Below are 22,026 nucleotides of genomic sequence, written 5' to 3'. Positions count from 1 at the left end.
ACTGTACCTCAGCCAGGTGGTCCCTAGAGGTCGCTCTTGAGTGTGGGGGAGGGAGGATGGGCGGAAGCACCCCTTCAAACAGAGGCAAGAGCTGAGGAGTGCCCCTCCACTGGTCGCTGTGCCAGACAGGCTGGAGAGCAGAGGATTGGGGCACAGAGTGTAGCGGTCACTTGACTCACAAGGCCGATGGCTGGTGGAGAACGCTTCCTGAGACCGAAGAGAACAATTTTCAGAGGTCTGGCTGCAGGCTTAGGAGGGTTTTTAAGTGACAATCCCCCAGGGGTGGTGGGCCTCTCTGGGCCCACACGGAGGAGGATGTCCAGGAGCTGAGTGCCTGGCCCAAGGCCACAGGACCCTAACCAGCAGAGGCGGGACTGTAGCTAGAAACGCGTGGCTCTTGATGTGGGGCTGAAGTGACCAGGCAGGACCTTGCTGAAAATGACCAGCTGCTCCCGACACACATCTCTGTACCCGGCCTGGTGCCCAGCCGAGGACAGAGTCAACACACAGTGGCTGCAGAAAGCCCGTGGGCAGCCCTCCAATAGCGTGGGCTCTGGAGGAGACAGTGTGACTTACAGATACTATTTAAAGCACATGGGGTGTCTTTCAGAACCACCACCAGCAAGACGGTGACCCCGTGGCCAGAATTAAGGCCAGAAGGGACACAGGTTAGCTTCTGAATGGCGGAAAGAGAGCAGACCCTGTAAGGCTTACTGCTCAGCTACCATCTGTGGAGGGGGGTGGGGGTGGGGGGCACAGGCGGTTAGCTTCCGGATTTCTTGCATGCGGTACAGATACTAACCCCATCTCACAGATGGAGAAACTGAGTTCAGAGAGGCACCGTGACTACTTGTCTCCAGACACAGCTGGTAAGCAGCACCAGGTCCTATCACAGATCACTCTGACCAGGTCCGCTGTCAGTGCTTTTAACCTTACAAAGAGGCATGTTTTCAACCACATGCCAGGGACCTCGGAAAGTTCCTGGAAAAGTAGAAGGAAAAGATCATGGGATTTTCCCACCAGCGTATTAGAGCCTCGTCGATGGGTCTTCCCAGCCTGTGTCCTTTGAGAGAAGTAGCCATTGTCTGGGCCAAACAGAATACGATAAATATCAAGATCAAGAGTGGGAACCGTTAAGGCGATCAGCTGCTCACAGAAAGCCTGGAGGTTCAATATCACTCAGAGGTGCCTCGGATGAAAGGCCTGGCACCCTACTTCTGAAAAACCAGACACTGAGAACCTGTGGAGTACAGTTCTATTCTCACATGCATGGGGTCTGCTGCATTGGAGTGAACACAATGGGTGGAGAGGGAGAGGACAGGGGGCCTAGAAGGAGGGTTGAAATTGATCAAGGAAGCTCCATGGACTGGGGGTGTGGTGGGGTGTGGCTGAGCTGGGCTTTGAAGATCAGGCTGGCTGAGGGTGTTTGGAGATGAAGGGGAGGGAGGCCTGGGGGCAGGATGAGCAGGTGTAAAGGCAGAAGCATAGGCCCAACAGAGGGATGGATGGTCTGGGTCCCATGGCCCACGCGGTATTTGGAAGGGAATTTCGAACCAGATTTTAGGAGCAGTGATATGATGGTGGTGGAGTTATATGAATAGCCGTCTTCAGGGGTTTAGAAAACAGCCCAGAACACAGGGAGTGTTTACAATTTACCACCATTTCCTTGGAATGGTTCATACATTCCTCCCCTACTTGATGGAAAATGGACAGAGGTAGATCCTTCCCTCCTGCCCACTGACAGCCAGGGCGGGGGATCGTGGCTCAGAGGCCCCTCCCTGACCACCTCTAGCTTGCTCACTGCCTTTCCTGTTGTAGCCCCACCACCACCCCGTGCCTCTGTGCCGTGCCTCTGGTGCCAGATCTCTGGTCTTTGCTAGTTCCCCATCAGGAACCACCCTTCCTCCTGCCCCTCCCCTCGCCTTGGTTAACGGTCTCGCCTCCTCAGACCTCAGCTCAGATGCCAGTTCCTGAGAAATGCGTGCGGAGCTCAGATGCCAGTTCCTGAGAAATGCGTGCGGAGCGCTCCTGGGCCTCCCTGCCCACAGGCCTCAGTGCACAGCTGGCCAGGAAGTGCCCAGGCCGGAGCTCAGGGTGCTCACAGTGAAGTCTTACGGAGCACGCATGTGGACCAGGGGCCGTGCTTCCCCGAGCTACTTACACAGTCCCCGCCCCTCGGCTCTGCACTGGAATGGGGCACAGAAACAGGACATCTCAGAGGTGGGGGAGCTAGAACTCATGCCCAGGAGGGCTCCACTGGCTCTGGAGTGCCCCCCCCTTCCTGACTCACCCTATCCTGCCTTTTTCTGGGATGGAAGGCTGCCAGTGTCCCTCTGGACGGGCTCTGTTCATCTCTGTGTCTCCAGACGGGCTCCCTGCTGCTCAGGGCTGTGTGCTTACTGAAGCCTCAGGGCTGGCGGCTGAGCGAGGCAGCCTCACTGCAGGCAGCATCCAGGTCAGGAGCGACACCGGGCTGCCACCCAGGCCTCCGTCTCTGGGATTCCGGCCCTTTTCATTATCTAGGAGGCCAGGGTGACCTGCCCCAGAACGCTGGACATCCCCCTTGCTAGTGCTGCCATGGCCCCGCCCTGGGAAAGCCAGCCAGGAAAACCCCAATGTGGACTGACCCATTGGGCATGGGGGTGCTGTGACCTGGGGCCAGCTCGAGGGCAGCTAACAGCCTGGGCCCCCTGAGCACCACAGAAAGGGCTGCCTCCGGGAAGAACCCACAGCAGTGCCTCCTGAGCGGCGGGAGGTGGGGCTGGCAGGCTGAGGCACCCAGGGCGGCCACAAGGTGGGCGACGGACCCACTTCAGCTCCGTCCTCAGTACCCGTGCCGCTGCAGGCCCCACGCTCGATCCGTTTTCTCTCCCAGTTTAAAATAAAACATGATGACGATGGCACTGAGAAATCTCTCCCCACCTGCTGCCTAACATTACCGTAGTGGTCTGAGCACACCCAGCCTTCTGGGGGGCTTTCGCTCAAGGGGCTGCAAATGTGAAAATGCAGGTCCCACGCTACACCTGCTCATACCCAGCATCAAGGCGGGCAGGTGCCAAATGCCGGAGTCCAGGGAGAGACTGAATCCCGGGATGAATTCCTGGAGCCGTTTCCTAAGCTTGGAGTGAGCTCCTGGGTGTGTTGACAGTGCCATCAAGGCTCAGGTGGTGCTGTGAGGGGTGTGGGCAGGGCATCTCCTGGGGCCTGGCATCAGGCTGCATTCTCATAACAACCCTGAGAGCCAGGGATTGCTGCCCCCAGGCCTGAGGTGCACAGAAGGTCAGCTGGCAGACCCAGACACACAGGTAGGAAGCAGCAGCGGCAGGGCCTGAACTGTCAGGCCAAACGCCCTGTGATGTTGTTACTGCTGCCTCTACCCGCAGGGGAGAGGTTGGCCAGCTGCCGGGGGACTGGCAGATCCGGGGCAAGGTCAGCTCCAGCAGAGGGCAGCAGGTAGGCTCTGCAGACCCAGCCACCTAGCACCTACAGGCACTCGGACACTGGGTTAGGGAGCTGGGCTCAAGGAGAGGGGAGGAAGGGAAGGGAGCTTGGTGAGGCTTGGGGACCGGGCTGGCTGAAGCCCTCAGGTAGTGGGAGCTGAGGCCTCAGGGACATAGGGAGGTGCCTTGCTGATGAGCCAGGCGTGGCTGTGTGGTGTGGGGGGTGGTCAGGGCTGGAAGCTTGTGGCTGCAGCGGGAGGGCAGGGCCGGCTACAGAAATGCCCTCAGCTGAAGCAGCGATGAGCTCTGCTTTCCACAGCGCTTCAGAGCTTCCTGCCACTTCCCAGACACTCTGCTCTGGACACCTCCACACCTGGTTCCAGCTCCCTCACCGCCCGCCCCCTGTGTCCCTGTCAGTGGGTTCCCACTGGGTGGTCAGGCAACCTTTAAGGAAAGTACACGCCCACATCCCTGTGGTGGTTGAAGGGCCCTCCCTGCGGAGTCCACCTGCTGCCGCCCCTGTGCCACTTCTCGCCCTTCTTCCCACCCTATCCTGCTCCAGCACACCGGCCCAACCCTGGCCACCTGGTCAAACACGCCAGGCCAGCTCCTGCCCAAGGCCCGCCCACTCACCCTTCACTGGGGACACCCACCCTGAGATGTTCCTACAGCCTGCTACTTGACGCAAAGGCCATTGCTCTTAATTGCAATACCTCCCCCAAACTCCATATGCCCTTCCCTGCCTTGTTTTGTCCCTAATGCTCCTCACCAAAACCAGCAGAATGAAAAACTTACTGCCATCGAATGGATGCTGACTCGTAGTGATCTGACAAGACAGGATAAAACTGCCCTCATGACTTTCCGAGACTGTCACTCTGGGGTAAAAAGCCCCATCTTTCTCTTGAGGAGTGGCTGCTGGTTTTGAACTGTTGACTTGTGGATGGCAGCCCAACTCATGACTGCTATGCCACCAGGGTGCTATCACCAAGTACACTAGCGTAAAATCTATGAAAGCTACAACCTGGGTAAGGTGGAAACCTGTCAGAGAGGGAAAATGCAAATACAAATAAGTGATAAGAAAGTGGTGTGACTGTACCCTGCCAAAAGCAGAAAAGTTGTGAGGCTTGGAAAACAAGGCTGGTGGCATAGTGAACTCCTTGTTGGGCTACTATCCTCCAGGTCAGCAGTTTGAAACCACCAGCCGCTCCTTGGGCGAAAGATAAGGCTTTCTACTCTCACAAATTCTAGATTGTCCTGTGGGGTCACTGTGACTCAGGATTGGCTTGATGGCCGTGAGTTACTGTCTAGCTACTTGCATAGCACATAAGCTCTCACAGGGCAAAACGTGCCATCTGGTCCCAACACGTAGAAGAGTTAGCCCCCGACAGCTGATGAGCAAGAGCATAAACCACGTGCACACCTGTCAGGTGCCAGGTGTTGGGGGCTGAGGCCAATCTGCTCAGGTTCCTGCCTTCGAGGATTGACAACCAGACAAACAGAAAACAGTGGTAGGTACTGAGGTGGGAGGGGCCCTGCAGCAGGCAGGGCAGCCTCTGGTGGGCAGGGTGGAGGTGGGGTAGACAGAGACCAAGGCAGCTGCCCAGAGAGGTGGAGGCAGCAGCTGAGTGTTGGAGCATTTCCCGGTCAGAGACGGGGCCAAACAGATGCCCGTGCTGCAGCGGGTACCAGTAGGTGCTGGAAGCAACCTGGCCTGGCTGCAGGGGGAGGGGGAGCAGAGGGCAGAGCTCAGGGCCTCAGGGCCCGAGCCTGGTCTCAGATGACCCTCGTTTCTTTCCTCGAACACAGACTGTGCGCTGTTGCCGGGTGCCCTTAACTCGGTTCCCACTAGGGACAACAGAAGGAAACACAGCCCGGCCCTGCACCACCCTCACGCTGTTCTTCACCTTGGAGCCCACCCTTAGAGCCACTGTCTGTCCATTTCATCCAGGGTCTTCCTCTTTTTCCCTGCCCCTCCACTTTCCCCAGCACGATGCCCTTCTCCGGGGACTGGTCTCTCCTGACAACGCGTCCAAAGTAGTGAGACAGTCTCACCAGGCTTGCTTCCAAGGCGCATTCTGGCTCTTCTTCCTCCCAGACAGACCTGCTCATTCTCCTGGAAGTCCAGGCCATGTCAACATTCTTTGGGGACACCATAACTCCAGGTGGGCTTCCTCACTCGCTGCCCTGCCCGGCTTTCCCGAGAATATGCGGTGATGGAGGACACCAGGGCTCGGGCCAGGAAAGTGGACTCCACGTTGAGGGGAGGAGTGGGGTGAAGAGCGGAAGCCGTGGGTCTTGTTCCAGCCGCATCCCTGGCTTTGGTTCTGCCTCCAGAGACCTCTGTGGAGCAAGAACATGGCGGGGGCGGAGGGGAAGCCGTGGCTGAGCCCTGGCACTAACACCTCAGGCACAGGGAGGACAGACCTCTTGAAAGGTCACAGGGAGCCCGCAGTGACCCCTGAGATACGCACAGTCGTCACTGCCGATGGACAGTGGAGTCCACTTTCCTGGCTCGAGCCCTGGTGTCCTCCGTCACCGCATATTCTCGGGAAAGCCGGGCAGCGAGTGAGGAAGCCCACCGGCGACTCGGAGCCCTGGAGTTATGGTGTCACCCAAGAATGTTGACATGGCAACTCAGGACTCTGAGTTGCACGGAGCTGAAGGAACGGACAGGAGACGCAGTAAGTGGCTGAGCTGGGACTTGAACCCTGGCAGTCTGGCAACAGAGGCCCTGGCTACCTGCTTCTTTCCTGGGTCTCTGTTTCCTTCGGAGTGGACGAGGAGGGTGTGAGCTAGATGATTTTGAGGGTCCCCCCCACCATGATTCCTCAGAGGGAGGGGCTGTGCACCCAGCTGGCTCCCAACAGAGGCGCCAACTGTCTCCTTCCTCATTCCTGGCTGGTCCCTGCAGAGAGACCCAGGTCTCAGTACTACACAGAACAAGATGTGAGGAAGTTGCGTTGGGCACCCCCGTCAGCTCCTATCTAATTCGGGGGGGGGGGGGGGGGTCCTGCGGATAGCCCAGCTTGCTGTGTGTTAGGAGTTTCTCTAGCACCCTGGGTGGAGGTGACCCAAGCAACAGAGGGGAAGGGTACCCCTCTTTGGTGAGGTCTTGTGGAAATAAACACGCCCCACCTTTGCTGAAGCCCACGGCCCCCACTCTCTTGCAGCAGGCCCTCCCTCATCTCAAGTAAGAGCCTAACCAGCAGGGCCCTCCGCCCCACCACCCCCACTCTGCCCCGAAGGACTGTCAGACAGACCACAGGCACCTTGAGCCCTGGACCAGGAGTCTCTGCTCTGGCCTCTCTGCAGCACTCAGGCCTCGGGGAAACCCTGCTAGAGCCTGAGCTGGAAGCATCCTGGGGGAGTCCTGGGGGGGTCCTGGGGGGGTGGGGAACATGCAGCTGGCCTGCAGTCATGCCACCGATACCTTCTTCCATCCCTGTGAGGACCTGGGTGACTCTCAGCCTGTGCCTGGCTCCCCCAGCCCCACCTTTTGCTTATTCCTGTGGGACTTCTTCCTCTCCACTTAGGGCCACAGAGGAGGGTGCCATGCCCACCCACACTCTCTGGGCTGTCCCGTTCACTGGAGCGGCAGTATCGCTCAACACCAGCAAGTGACAAACCTTCAGAAAGTCAGAGCTCTGAGTCAGGTCCTGAGAGCAGAGCAGTCCCAGAAACTCCCAGGGGAGGCTGGGGAGACGAGGGTTGGGGTAGCCCCTAGTCTCCTCTCTGCTAGGGGTTTCCCTCCCACCCCAGGTGCCCTGGGGAAATGGCCTGGCTGAACAGTACTGACCATGCAGACATGCTTCCTAGGCCTGCCCCTGGTCTCCTTGCCCAGGCCCTTGGCAAGCGGCCTTCTGGCCTTGGTCTGTCAGCTGCACTCAGCAGTGGGTCCCAAGGCCTGGCTAAGTCTGGCTTTTCCTCTGGAGGCCTGAGCTGGCTTTGGTGCCTGTGCCTGGCCTTTGCATGCTACCACCCGCTCCTGGGAGCAGACTGCCTGGCATGCCGGCCCCCTGTTGCCCGCTCCAAGCCCAATCTGTCTTCTGTTGGCTGAGTGCCCAGGGCATACACCTTCCTCAGCTCTTGGGCCAGTTAGGCTTGCCCTTGTTCAGTCTATAAGCCACCCGTGGTGACAGGTGACACCCTGCACAGCACAGCACAGAATTCTGCTTTGGAGTTCCAGCCTGGCTTCCTCCTTGGGCCTGAAGGGTGAAATGCCTTTGACTCCTCACTTGGCCTCGGCCAGCTCAACTCTTCCAGCGATCTGCCCGGTGGGTTCCCCACAACCCTGGCCTCTTTGAAGCACTTCCCTGGACCTCCTCCTTCCCAGCCCCCTTTCTTCTTTATTACCATGGTGAAACTATATATAATCCTTGATTTGTCAATTCAAGCCTTTTCCATGTACAATTCCGTGACACTGACTACATTAATCGGCATGTGTGCCCATCACCCCATCTGTCGGCAAACGTCACCAGAAATGTCAGGCGCACTTCAGGGATGACTCCTTTTCCCACAGACACCGCACATATGCCTGGCCGAGGCCTTTCCTAGACCCGTCCCGGAGAGCGACAGCATGCTTGGGAAGGTCGAGGAGGCGGTGAAAGAAGGCAGGTCCTCGACGAGAGGGGCTGACACAGTGTCTGCAACAATGGGCTCAGGCACAGGGACCACTGTGAGGCTGACACAGGACAGGGCAGTTTTCTTCTATTGGGCATAGGGTTGCTATGGGTTGCAACCTAACCACCACAACAGCCCCCAACCAAACCTGTTGCTGTGGCATCGATTCTGACTCCTGCTTCCAATGGTGTGGACTTATCTTCTAAGTGAATAAAGGTTGATGGTTCAAATCCACCCACCAGAACCAAAAAAGGAAAATGCAGCGACCCGCTCCCACAAAACAACTACCAAGATGACCCCGTGGAGCCCTGCCACGGGCTGGGGCAAATGTCTTGCTACTGACAGCTTGGGGGTTTGAACTCTCCTAGAGGTGCCAAGGGAGCCCACCCAGGGAGCTGTTTCCTGGAGACTCCCTGGGCCTGAGGGGTCACCAGGAGGGAGGGCTGACTGAGAGAGTGGAAGACGACAACCAGAGGCTGACTTATGGGCAACCAGGCCTATGCCAATGGGCTTGAACTTGCTGTGTGATCGCTCAGCGCTGGCGGTGGACACTGCGGTGGCCAAGAGAGGCTGCTCATTGGCACCTCGCCCAATGGGGCACCAGGCATGTGCCAGAGCTGCCATCGCCTGGATATACCTCTGCCCACAATCACAGACCCCAGCTGGCTCCCTGAGGTTTGTGAACCTAAGGCGGCTGTCCTCCCTCCACTCAGTGCCCCGCAGAAGAGGGGTGTGGCAGACGTGCTCAGCAAAGGGGGCGGCGAGGAAACCCCAAGGAACCATGGAAGAGGCATGCGCATCACTAGCTGCATCAGCAAGCTGAGCACCCAAGCTCATTCGCATGGGGAGACCGGAGACTGGCACTGTGCGGCTGGCTGCTGCTTCTTTTTGTGGGGTAGGGGGAGTGGGGGGAAGGAACTGCTTATTGTACTTGTGGATTTGCACCACGGGGAGCCAAGATGCTGATCGCTCCCCTTGTGACCGGACAGTTACATCAATGTATCTTAATGACTCAGTAGGTAACACGCCATGCTAATCACATGCCCCTCCACCAATCAGGAATTTGCATTTTGAAACCCGCAGTAGCTTTGTGCTTTCTTTGTTTGGTTTGTTTGAAACTCCTAGCTTCTGGGGGGGAGCACGTGTGAGGGAAATGAAGAAGGGGAGCTGCTTTGTGCTCTGGCTCCTGAAACTGTGGCCCGTGTGACTGACAGACATAACCAGCAAGGGCACCATGGTTCCCTGCGTCTGTTTTCCACAGGGGTGAGACCCAGAGAAGCCACTTTCCTGGTGGGTGCTCAGTCTGACTCCCCCACCTGTTCCCTCCCCTCCCCATCCCACCCCACAGGAGGGGAACCAGTCCTTAGGTCCCTGCTGCCCAGGTCCTGAGCACATGGAATCTTCCAGAAGCTGCAGCCCTCAGGGGCTCTGTGCTGGGTGAGGACCTCACTGTCCACACACAGTTTCTCAAGGCAGAGCGGTGTGCTGCCCTAGACCCTTCCCGGGACCCCACAGCAGTCTCTCACTGGAAATGGAGTCTCCTTTAAAATTTAATAGGATGCAATTAGGCCGTTGCTCCCAGTCCTCGAGTCGGGACTCTGGAGGGCTCTGGCCCTGGCACACTGCAGACACGCAGTCTGCCCGAGGATCAATAGGACGGCTGTTCTTTCCCAAGGCCCTTTCCACACCTTTTTTCACTGCCATGCCTTGGGTGGGGAGTATGCCTGGTTTTCCCGGTGTCTCATCAGCCCACTAACACCTGGGCAGCGCTGGAGGGGGTTCTGGGCCAGTGGGGTCAACCTCACTAGAAGACCATCTCTGGTCTGATACCTTCATGTTGGGGGGTGGGGGGCGGGGATCATCAGAAAGAAATAGTTTTTTTCCCCAAGAATGAAAGTGGTTTTCTGGGAATGGCAATTCCTTCCTCTTGCTTCTAAAAGAGCCATTCATCAACCTGCTGTGGTGAAGCCCCACACTCACAGGGCACCTGGGACTGGGAAAAGAGGGCTGGCTTGGGGGAATGAGCACTGGAGCCCTCCCCTTGCCCCACCCCCAAGTGATCCATCCCGCCCCACCTTCCCTCTGGGTCTGCAAGAGAACCATCCTTCTCCCCAGCACTTAGGACCCGCCTCATTCCCCGCCCCCTAGGGCGTGGCTCCTCCACGCTCTCCTCCCACCCCAGCAGCATCCAGTCAACCCTCCCCTTACTTGGACATCATTACTGGCCACACACACTGAGTACAGGTCTCTCTGCTTACAACTCTCCCCAGCCGACTCCACCCCCTTCTCCTCTCCCCTCTCCCTGCCTCAGCCCCTCAGGACAGGACTGGCTCATGCTGTCTCCACTCCTCAGGGCAACCAAGTCATCCCCACTGTCTCTCTCCAGGGACACGGCTCCCACAGGGACCCTCCCTCGCGGCCATATGTCATGGACATTTATTTGCTTGTCTCACCCCGAGGCCCCCCCACCCTCCGCCGGGCTCAGCCATACTCAACACGGCTCCCTCCTTCTTGAACATTCTCTGTTCCCATAAAGATTCACAGCTTTGGGAAGCCCACAGGGGGACTCTACTCTGTCCTGTAGGGGCACAATGGCCATGGAGGGTACACGGACCCAAATGTGTCTTTCCAGCTCAGGCCTGACCCAGGTGCCTACTTGACAGTACAGATGTGTAAGCAGGGAGACTTGGATAGATGACTGACAGCTCAAGATTATATGTGTATATGTGTATGTGTATATGTATATACATATATATTTCTCTTTCTTTAAAAATGTGTTAAGCTTTTTATTATAAAGTTGGTGAACATTTACAGAGACAGCTATTAGTTTGTTAGTCAACATTTCATATACGTTTTGTTTCAGCTCCTTCGCATTGCCCCCCCAATACACCACCATGTATTCTACTTCCTCTCTGTGCTGCCTGCTTCCGTTCCTCCCTCTTTCTCCACCCTCTCCACAGCTAAAGCTTAACATGCCAACTCATTGTTGGGACTCCCCTCCTCCAAGTGTACTTCTCACCACCCCACCCCTCCCTACCTCGCTAAGTGGCACCACCATCCACCATCCAGTACTCAAGCTACAAGTCTGGTTGCAATTCTTTAATCCAGCTTCTCTTTCTCACTCCCCAAATAGGATTCCTCAGAAATCCCATGGCCCCATTCTCTGTCTTCCCTGCCATCTCCCAGTCTAACCCGACATCTAACTGGACATCTCACCTGGACGGACTCTGCAATAGCTCGCCTTCCCTTCTGTCGCCGGCACCCCTCCTTTCTTCCTGAGGTCCAGCCATGCTCCCTAAGAGAGATGGAGCGACGGGATTTGGGGGCACAAAGAGGAGCCCATGTGTAGACTCATGCGATGGGAGCTGGGCAGAGCTGCTCCTCTGGGATAAGTCTGAGAACTAAAGAGAGCTCAAGACACTGGGTCTCCAGAAGATGGAAGGGTCCAGAGATCCTAGACTCTCCCGGGGTGACCAGCAGGCTGCACCCAGAGAGCAGAGAGCCCAAGACCAATCCTCTTCTGCCTCTAGAACCTGGGCTCAGATCGGAGCAGGCGTGTGGCCTGGGGACTGGCAGGCCCAAGTCTGGTCTTTGGGCATCATTTGCTTGGCTTTCACCTCTAACACTTGCAGAATGGCCAGCTAAAGAGGTTCCTCGGCTCCTCACACCTGACTTCACCCTGAGGGAAGCCTGCCACAACCCAATCCGGTGACCTAGCTTTGACCCTGAGGGCTTGGTCCTGCTCTCAGGTTCTAGGAGTCACTGAGCCCTGTCACCTGCCCCCTCCCTCAAGGTCTGAGCCAATCCTGACTAGGGAGAGGCAGATTCCTTCCAAGTAACTGATTCTGTATCAAGCACAGTTCTAGGCACAGCAATAAGCAGGGGAGGCACATAAATAAAAAGTAAGTCTATAGCGAAGGAGGAGGCCGCAGGGAAAAGAAGTGGTGGGGGGTGATAGACGTTAGGGAAAGGGGTGTGGCCAGGTTGGATGGTCTGGGAAGGCTTCATTGGCAGGGTGATGCATGGGAGTGAGGAGGTCGGGACTCGCTGGAAAAAGAGCACTCTAGGCATAGGGAACAGCATATGCAAAGGCCCTGAGGCAGGAACATATCTGAGACATATCGAGGAGGCCACTGTGGCTGGAGTACACACAGGGGTGTGGGGCGTGGGGGCTCAGGTGGCATGGAGGGCACTACACAGAGAAGGAACAGGGCCTGCTGTATGTTCACTGCATCTCTCTGGTCACTGGGTTCCGAATGCACTGGGGCGGGAAAGGGTGCAGAGGGGCACCCTCTGATAATCCAGGTGGCAGCGAGTGGTAGCTTGGCCGGGAGGGGGGGAAACCACTCAAACTCTGGTTTCAAGGTCAAGTCCACAGGGTTTGCTGATGGACTGTGAGAGGGAGCAGTTTGGGTCCGGGGCATCTGGGAACAATGAAGTTACCTGTGCAGAAAAGCCCATTTTGTCTGACAGAATGAGGGAGCTTGCGTCTCTCCTTCAAGGTGCTTTTCTTTGGCTCTCTTTGGTACCTTGAAAGGCTTCCAGCGACATTTCGCAAGTGTGTGGTTATCTGCACTGCTTGTCTGCCTCTGTCCAACATTTTATAACCTCTCTGCGCGCAACCCGAAAGTCGCTGTTTGGGGTTTCAGTTTGGGATTTGATAATGGCTCACCTGAGGGGTCTGCTGTCAACATCTATCCAATTCCCAGCTTATCCCTAACTTCCCGATTCATAGTTTGATCAGTTTGTTTCTCCAGAAGTACGCAGAGGTCACAAGTATCACCAAAGATATAATTTCATAAAACATTAATTGCTGGTTGGAGTTCACAGCAAGGTGGGATTAAGCAGAGTCTAACAATATAGTTTGGCTAAAAGTACTATGCTATGGTTCTGAGACCCAAATTAAATGGGTTTGCAAACAGCAGTCCCCAAAGAACGTAGTCTTTACATTAAAAAGAATGAAAACTATTCTCTCCAAGGTATTATTTCATGAATGCAACCACCTGTGTGCACGAGCACGTGTTTAAATGTAGAGACACCATCCAATAGTGGGTAGTGGGTACACCGCATGAGCGACTGCTCTTGAAAAGAAATCCAGCTATTAGACACGGAGATACACAGAATGGAAAAGGACAAACGTTAAAATGTCATTTCACCCATGGAGCACCGCTGAATGAAGTCAACCTTTAAAAGCATGTATCCGCCCTGCAAAGAGTCCCATGTGTCACAATAGTTCTAAGTAAGCTGTGCTGTGTCTTAAGGATGAAGTCACTGGACATCCTGGGACTTGGGCACGTGACCCACAGCTCTGGGGAGACACCCAGCTGGAGAGACAAGCCACCAGCCTAGAGAAATACATAGAATCAACACGATTGCATAAGGGATGCAGCTTGAAGGAAGGAAATGGGCAGCTTAGGGGCTGAGTCTCCAAGGGATCTCATGCTTTGAGGCTGGGGGGCTGATAGGAAATCCCCAAAGATGAAGACAAGGTGTGGACAGTGAAGGGAAGGAAGAATCAAGGAAGCTGGCCTTCCAGAAACCACCGATGGACAAAGTGTTTCAAGGAAGAGAAGGGTTTGACCTGCGTCAAGTGGCGGGAAAGAAGAGCAGGGAGAAGCCACTCCTGCGTTCTGCAAGGCAGTGACCTTGGCAAGAGCAGTCTCCTCGCTGTGATGACCTCCAGGCCTGCTGGGAATGGGGCTGAGAAATGGCCAGAGGAGAGTGTCAAGGCAAGCAAGCATTGCCAACTTCCTTTACTGGAGGGGGTGAGGGTGGGGGTGGGGTGGAGGGTGGGGGGCAGGGGGGTGGTTCTTGAAAGGAAGCCTGGTGATAGATAAGCCCTTTAGTCCAGAGAGGTTTTTCCCCTTCTCCAGGGAGAATGCCTTCAATTTGCATACTTGAGTCTCAGTGGCCCAGGGGAGAGGCAATTGCGGTCCTCCTGTATTGGGGTAGGTAGGAAGGGGTGGGGCTCAAGGCCCTGGATGGCACACAGGTAGCTCTTCCAGTAGCTCAACAGCTGAGTTTTGCAGCCGCCTGGGTTTAGCAGGGACTCCTCTAGTTAGGAGGAGAGCTCTGGGCAACCCCATGCCTTTGAGGCCCCATAGGCCACCCTCGAGGTCCCAGCTGATAGCTGGGCTTCTACAGGGATAGCTCTGTCGTCGAACTCAATTCATTCCAAATTCGGGCCGAAATACCCAGAGGTTTGAGAACTGAACATCTTTTTTTTTTTTCCATAAGAAAGACTGGAAAACCAAATGATTAGTTCTGAGGTCCCCAAACTGCACTTCTCAATTCATTTTTCCAGGCCCTCAAATCACTGTGGAGGCCCTGTTAGCGTTCCGCACATCACTGTCTCAATTACCACGAGGACCCTCAGGACTCTGGTTCATCCACATTAACAGCAACGTTTATGGTCTGGGTTTCTTTGTTTTGTGGTTAATGATCGCACACAATCAGCTTCACGAGCCACTTTCATCACATGACACACACCCCAGCCCCCAAATGTTGATAATGTCGACTATGCTGTGTTGCACTCAGCTGCCAAATCAGACAAGCGGCGGCCTGATTCAAATGTCGCGGTGATTTGATTTCTTTCTTTAATTCTCTTGTGTTCTTGCAGCTGTCCTCTATGGTGGCCTTAACATTCTTTGGAGCTATGGCTGCAATATTTTGCTACCCCCCCCAAAAAAAAATCCCCCACATGATGACGGGTGTTTTAATGCACTAGCACAAGCACTCTATGTTGCCTGCGGGAGAGCATGCTTCCATCGAAGTGTCTCCCCTTTGTGTCCGCAGGAGACTCAGCAGTGCGAGACTCCCTCTCCGCCTGGCAGGCGTTTTCCAGTCGGATTTCTGGTTTGACTCTCCAGCTAAGTTATGAACACCACCCTGACAGACATTTTTTAAACTTTACTGTTTGAGTCGTGGAAAGTTGTAGCGTGGAGCTGTTCTACAACCGAGACAGACTACCCCTCCCACCCCCACCCCCCGTCCTTGCACACTGCCTTCTGGCCCAGCTCTTCCTGTCCCTTGGCAAATCTGGACCTGGCCTCTCTGGATCTTGTCACTTATGTTCATCATTCCCTTCAGTCCCTAAGCACCGCCACCCCTGCCGCCCCATCCCCCAGCCCCCAACAATGGGCTTGGAGACGCTTTTGGTAGCTAGCTGATTTCCTATTATTTCCAGTCTATCCCATCTACCCCAGTCCATTGCTATTCCTCTTTCACCCCAACTTCTTAGGCTGAGCTCCCAGCCTTCCTGTCTCATGGGAACCCGAGTTAGGACAAAGGAATCGCTACTTTCCAGGAACAATTTGAGAACAGCATTCCTTGACAAGAGTCCTTTTACAACCACCAAGGCAAGTGCACGAGTTCTCGGGGGTGAAAGCCAACACATTTCCCATGGACGTTCCCAGAAGGTGGCCTGGAACATGCAGGCTCCGTTCTGGAGGGGAAGTGATGGGGATTGCAGAGACGGGGGGGCCGTGCCCTGGGAAGCAGATGCATTAACTATGGATCACTGGTGCACAGCGTGTGCAAGCATGGGCGGAGACAGGGATGCATTCCGGCCCCAGTGTTATGTCCGAAATAACACACACTCCAACCTGCAAGGTGCAGAAGAAAGAATTTGAAGTCTGAGAAGAATTTGGCCATGGGCTGGGTCCCGCAGGCAGCAGAAAGTGGAGGCTAACAGGAGCAGGTCAGAGTGTGGGACCAGGCTGCATTTAGCATGATCAGTTAGGTGAGGCAGTCACAGACGGCTCTGCAGGGAGGCATGACACAGGCAGAGCCTGGCTGACAGACCCTCTATAGCAGTGACATGGGAGGCCTGGAGAGAGGGGGATCAGAGCAGTGGCCAAGGGAATGACAGAGCTCCAGGTGGACATCAAGGCTTGGGAATGAATTGGAAGGGGAAGGATCAGGGAATGGGGGTGCTCTGTGATGGTGTTGACATGTAATGTGGAGGGTTGGGCATGGTGGTGGCTTCTGCTTTGAGGTCTGGATGTGGAGGTGTGGGAGCAGGTTGCCCTCAGGGGTTACTCTGTTGCTTATAATTCCTGGGCTCCCGGGTGGCAGAGCGCATCTGTGGGACAGTCTGTAACTCGTTTTCCTTTCTCGAGTAAGACAGGACCGTCGCCATATTTTATGATCTAAGCAAGGCTGTGGGGGGAAAGCTGTCAGCTTTTTCCATGGAGCTGAAACACTGAAAGTCTGACCTTCAACCAAGATAATGTAAACTCTTTCCCTCCCATTCCCCGGGAAACAGCTGAAACACTGCGATCTGCAGGTGTTCAGTTAGACTCCCCTCCAGACCATAGCCTAACTGGCTAAAGATAGTCTCGCTCCTTGGTTTGCCTTCAAACCAAGCTGTCAACAATCCCCGTGTGTGAGAACTTGTCACAGAATGCAGGATATGTGACAAGAACTGCATCTAAACCTGTCTCGACTGAAGTTCTGGACCCTGGAGTGTCTATGCTTCAGGAATCCCCTACGCCTCACCTTTGTTATCGTTTATCTTATCTATTGTGTCTTCATTGTGACTGTGCCCCTCCTGGTCCCCTGGCTATTGTGAGAGAGCTGGTTCTCATTTTCTTTCACAGAAGGAGGAGTGGAAGGCTGGGTTGGCACGTGCTGACTTGAAGTTGTCTGTGGGTCCCCCAGGAAAGATGTCCCAAAGGGTCTGCAGTTCAGGAGTGAGGTCCTAGCTGGAGATCCAGAGGTTCTGTTCCTGACACCGAGATGAGGTTTAAAGGCAGGGAGATAAATGGCGTTGGCAAGGGAGAATGCGCAGGGGCAGCAAGCCAAGTCCACCTGGCCTGGTACATGACTCACCTTCCCGGTGGGGCAGCTGACCAAGCCACCTTGCCTCTCTGCCTGTCCTTGTCACGCCCATCCTTCCCTGCCGAGATCCATGTCCACTCTGGCTATTCCAGCTCTAGGGGTCCTGCTCTCCCGCTGCCAGCTTCTTGGTCCTGGCAGCCCATGCGCCTATCTATTTTGTAAATCAGTCTTCGAGCTGAACAACTGTTTACCTGTCCAGGGCCACTGACATCATCTGGCCCAAGGGACCCGAGAGGCACTGATCAAACCCATCATTCCTGATGGCCTGGTTAATTGGTTGACCACTGGGTTGGAGGTCATGAAAAGTAGAAACCAGAGATTAACTAGTAATAAAAAAGATTGAAGGAAGTTAGACTCTTACAGCTCTATTCATCTGTGTCTGGCTTATGAACTCATCCGTATGCGCCAGAGTTACGGGCTTCAATACAGATGCATCTCAAGAACATTGCTGAATAAAGTAGCAAATTGCAGATGTTATGGCCAACCAGGCTGGCGGAGGCATGGGTGCTGTCTACGGACCACCTCAGGTCCCTCCAGACACAGGCCAGGGTTGCCTTTCCTATTTCTGTGAGGTCAGTTGAGGCCAGGTGGCCGGCTCTGGTCCGTGAGATGTGAGCCCCGGCTTCTGAGTGGAAGCTTGAAGAGTCCCGCACAAGGCACCCGTTTTCCCTCCTTACTCGCTCTGCTTCCCTCCAAAACAGCTCTGCTGCAAATCCCCATCCACGACAGGAAACAGAAACACTGACCGTGTTGAAAAAGGAAAAAGCAGGAATAAGTGGAGGAGGAGAAATGAGTCGAAGGCAAAACCTTGGTCCCTACAGATGGATGTGCAGCTCAGTGTTTCTCGGGGGCGGGGGTGTTAGGGGACAAGTGCTGATTGTGTGGAGAGTAGGCACTCCCGGACCCACCCATGGCGTATCGGAAGTGCTCCCAGCTGTGTGACACAGATTCTCCCAAGCCCACACTTCCAAACTCTCCTGGCGGGAGTGCCACCAGCTCCCAAAGGGTCATGAGTGTAAAAGGGTCATTAGAAACAAGGGTGAGAGACAGAGTGGGTCCCCAGATGAAGCCACCGACCTGAGGGGAGAAGATGCCATGACTGACAACCAGACAGAAACACCCCCTAAGTACTCAAATTGGATGCGGCAAGGTTAAAGAATGCGGATTGTATTAGTTACATAATTTCATGTCAACTTGATAGATAGAAGTGTAGGGGTGGAGTCTAGTCTGTCAATCAGGTCACAGCCTGATGGTACCTCCTTGTGGGTGTGGCCTTCTCATAAGAAGGATCCTGACAATCTCCCTCCACCACCCCCCCACCCCCCAACACACACACACTCTTTCTGCCTTTACCTTCATGCCAGAGAGCCACTCTGAGACATACCAGAGCGCTGGAGATGCGTCCACCACCATTGAATCCACACAAGTTTGCACCCACCAGCCTGTGATCTTCCTGCATTCTGCCTCACTGCATGTGGCTGTGTGAGTCTGAAAAGGGACTTATGGGCTAGTAGCAGACCTATGGATTAATATCGGAGTTATGGACTTGGGCTGGTCTGGGCTGGGCTGTTTGCTTGATATATATCAACTTTCTGATATGAGGTCTCTTTCAAACATATATGAGTGTCACGGAATGTGTTTCTCTAGTCAGACCGGCCTAACACAGGGATGATCTTCACAGGCGACAGACCAGAGTAACTAGACTAGTGATAACACACACAGTAGGGTTCCACTTGTTCTGCAAGTACAGGCTAACGGAACCACTGGGCCCTCGGACCATCTTACCAATCCCATTTACAGACGAGAAGACTGCGGGGCAGACAGGGGGAGGGGATCATCTAAGGGAAGTGGGAGAACGGTTTGGGGTTAGAGACGTGCGTCTTGGAAGAGAGAGGCCCCGAAGCCCAGCAGTGACAGTCTGGGGTGAGAATGGATGTGGGGTGTAGCGGAGAAGGAGACCCAGGTCTAGACTTGTGGAGAATGACTGAGCCAATGACTCTGGAGGACCAGGCAGCTGTTTCCTGGAGGGGGTGGGGTGGGAGTGGTGCTCAGGTGTCATCTTTCACCTGAAGGCTGACCATGTGGGCAGAGATGGGCAGCAGCTCCCAGAATTTAGCACCAGAAGAGAGGCTTCTGGCCTCTGTCCCTCCCCAGGCCCAAGCTTCTGGGGTCACGGAGGATGGTCTTCAGAGCCACAGGAGGGAAGGAAGGCGTCTGAGAGCGTCCGATGGACCAAAGAAGGAAGACATTAGAAGAAGGAGAGGCCGCTCCACCCACAGCTCACAGGACCAGCGGCACCACTCTGGGGGGCTGGGGGTGGTGGTGGATGCAGACACTGTCAGAGGGAGTGACACCAAAATGACTCGAGAGTCCTTGTCCCATGACAAGGACGAGAAAGCCAGAGTCCAGACAACTCTCAGGGCAAGTGCCACCGTCACCATGGTAATTCTTCACACTGGCAGGGGTGTCCTGGTGACCTCAGTGGGTCTGAGAGGCAGGTCTCTACCTTGGCCACTGAGTGGGGAGGAGTCTTGGGCAGCCACTCGGGGGTGAGGTGGGTGTCAGGCCTGGAAGGGGTGTGGTTACACAACCCTGGGATTAGGGTAGCCGTTCATGGCCAGCCCTGCCCGCGAGGGGTGGCACCTTGAGTTCCAGCACTGTGTAGCACGGGCTAGTGTTGCCACTGCACCGGCGCAATTCCCCCTTTTTTCACTGGTGTTCCGTTTGGGCCAAATCAAGACTTGCTGGCCAGCAGGACCTGCAGTCTGCAGGCAGGGGATGCTCAGGCAGGAGTGAAGCCCTCCCTGGGCACGCTGAACTCCAGGGGGCGGCAGAAGGTGTGCCCCTGGCTGCCAGCTGACTCTCAGCAGCCCGGGCGCTGAGCGAGTGAGCAAGTGGAGGAACCACGGAGAAAAGCTGGGCCCGAAAGACCCCGAGTCCCTGAGACCAGCTGTGCCCCAGCTGTGATGTCTTCCGGGTGGCCTTGGAGAAGGCCTGTTGACAGGAGGAAACACACGGGGCGCTCTAGCCAAGCGGCAGGAGCCGAAGTCCTTGTTCCCCAAATGGGGAGGCCCTGCCTTTGCACCTGTGGTCCAGGGTCCCTCTGCAGAGCTGGTCTTGGGATTGGGGACAGGCTGCTTCTCCCCACCGCCCCTGCAAGGAAGAATGCCCCTCTACACCCACTGCAAGATGCTCACCCTCCCTGGTCCCCTCTCCTTCACTGTGACAACCTACCACTATCCCCCTTCCCATTTCCAAGTCCCTTCTCCCCTAAAGCCTGGCTAGTCAGGGCCACTGGAGGCTGGAGGCGGGTGGCCTGGGGGAGCTCATCAGCCTTATGGGGGAGACCCGAGTCCCTTCTTTGACTTGGAAACTTGAATCAGAGTTCCCCCTTCCCCAAGTGAGAGCCCCACACTGGCCACTCATCGGGATGCCCCCCAGGAGGTGAGACTTCCTTCCCACGGTGCCCCCCCCCCCCCGCCCGGGGTCAGGAGGGACAAGGGCTGCAGCAATGACACCAGAGACACAGACAGAGGACCCTGAGACAGACACCACGGGACCTGCTTACAGACACCCCAAGTTCCAGGGAGCGAACACGTGGTCACACAGAACACAGCTTGCACAAAACGTCCACAAAGCAAGTCTGAAAGTCTACCCACCTTCCCCCCACCTCCCTGGAGCCTGGAGACTCTCAATTTGTGAGTTCTGGGGTATTTCCATCCTTAAGTTTCCGAAGATGAGCAGCAAAGGCGAATCACCAGAAATGACAGTCACAATATTGAATAACCGTTGAGCCAGCTCTGAGCTCCGGCAAGGGAGCGGCGTGACACTGGTGGGGCTGTGTGCTGGAGGCAGAGCCCAGCACCCTCAGGAAATTTGGTTGACCAGAGACCCAGGTAGCCACGTGGGCATCCAGAGGTGACTTCCAGGGAACCCTGCAAGGCAGGCAGGGCCAGAGAGACTCACCATGGAACCCACACATTTCCAGATTCTTAATCGGCATGAGGACCCCTCTCCCACCCTCACTCCCACCCTGCACCGGAGAACCCAGCTCACTGAAGCACAGAGTGACCTGTGAGTCCCGTGAAGGGGACGTCTGCTGAAAGGCACCGCCCAGAACCTCAGAGCCACAGCCCTGCCATTTGAGATGCTCGCTGCCTCCGAACACGGCTGGTCTACCTGGCCGCTGGCCAGCCCTGTGTATGCCACAGGCCGCAGAAGCTGAAAACCAAACGCGCTTCTTACCCTCCTTCGAAGATTCTGATCCTCGCCGGCTCCCCTCTCTTGGAGGCAGGAGCGTCCTCCTCCGGTTTCCCTCGCTTCTCTTCTTCCTTCTCCGCTCTAGCTATATTTTTCTGGCCTTCCGGGGAAACCAGCGAAGGGAGGTGAACCTGGCCCGCCATGGGGATGACAAAACCATTGCTGGTTAAAGGGCTCATTCTCCAGCAGGAGTGCAACTCTAGTGGGGAAGGCGTTGGGGTATTGCCTGGGGTACAGGACTGGACTCGGGAGGCCTCCAACCCAAGGCCATAGACCCCCAAACCTGCCTTCCAACCCAATTTCTGCCTTTTCACTGTATTTGCTTGGAAGCTTGGGTCTCTCCCATTCCAGGGATGTCTGCCCTACTCCAGGGTCTCCAGTGGGTGGCTCCTTTCTGGGTGAAGTTTATAAAATCTTAAGTTGCTATGATTCTGGCAGGATGAATGACAAGAGGAGACACTGAAGCCATAATGTCCGTCTAGGCCAAGCAAAGTGGCAGGAATGTGGTCCCCAGAGGTGGGCCCAGGTAGGCAGCAGCTCTGCAGCCCTGCCTGGCTCCCAGCCCAAGCCCAGTCTCTCGTGTATGGCTCCCTGTTACCATCTCCTACCCTGAGACCCCGTCTGGCATTTGACCGGACCAGTTCTCTTTTAGATCAGAAAGCCGAGGCTCAAGATCCCTGAGGGCACGCGGCAAGTTCAGGGCAGAGCTGGAAGGAGAGGAAAGGTCTCCAGCCCTAGGATGCTGGTCCCCAAGCCAGTACTAGAGGCTGTATCCAGGCTGAGGACCTTGACCTCCGAATCCCCCCTGCATTTGAGCCAGGGAGGCTCTGAGCACAGTGAAGCTGTTTGATGTGCCCTGGGGGGG

At 55.7% G+C, this 22,026-nt stretch overlaps 1 protein-coding gene across 1 annotated transcript in view; it reads right to left on the bottom strand.

Moving 5' to 3' along the window:
• Nucleotides 1–22,026, bottom strand: part of HIVEP3 (HIVEP zinc finger 3) — a 449,179-nt gene that overhangs the window by 27,401 nt on the left and 399,752 nt on the right. The window contains exon 5 of the mRNA XM_045299139.1: nt 21,147–21,292. Within this exon, the coding sequence (XP_045155074.1) occupies nt 21,147–21,292 (146 nt within the window). The remainder of the gene's footprint in view (nt 1–21,146; nt 21,293–22,026) is intronic.

The sequence above is a fragment of the Echinops telfairi genome, unplaced genomic scaffold, assembly GCF_000313985.2.
Source record: "Echinops telfairi isolate 266 unplaced genomic scaffold, ASM31398v2 ScPeMD7_7457;HRSCAF=8495, whole genome shotgun sequence".
In the NCBI taxonomy this organism is placed as follows: Eukaryota; Metazoa; Chordata; class Mammalia; order Afrosoricida; family Tenrecidae; genus Echinops; species Echinops telfairi.
The sequence above is the reverse complement of the archived record's forward strand: the minus strand, read 5'-3'. Positions and strand labels throughout refer to the sequence as shown.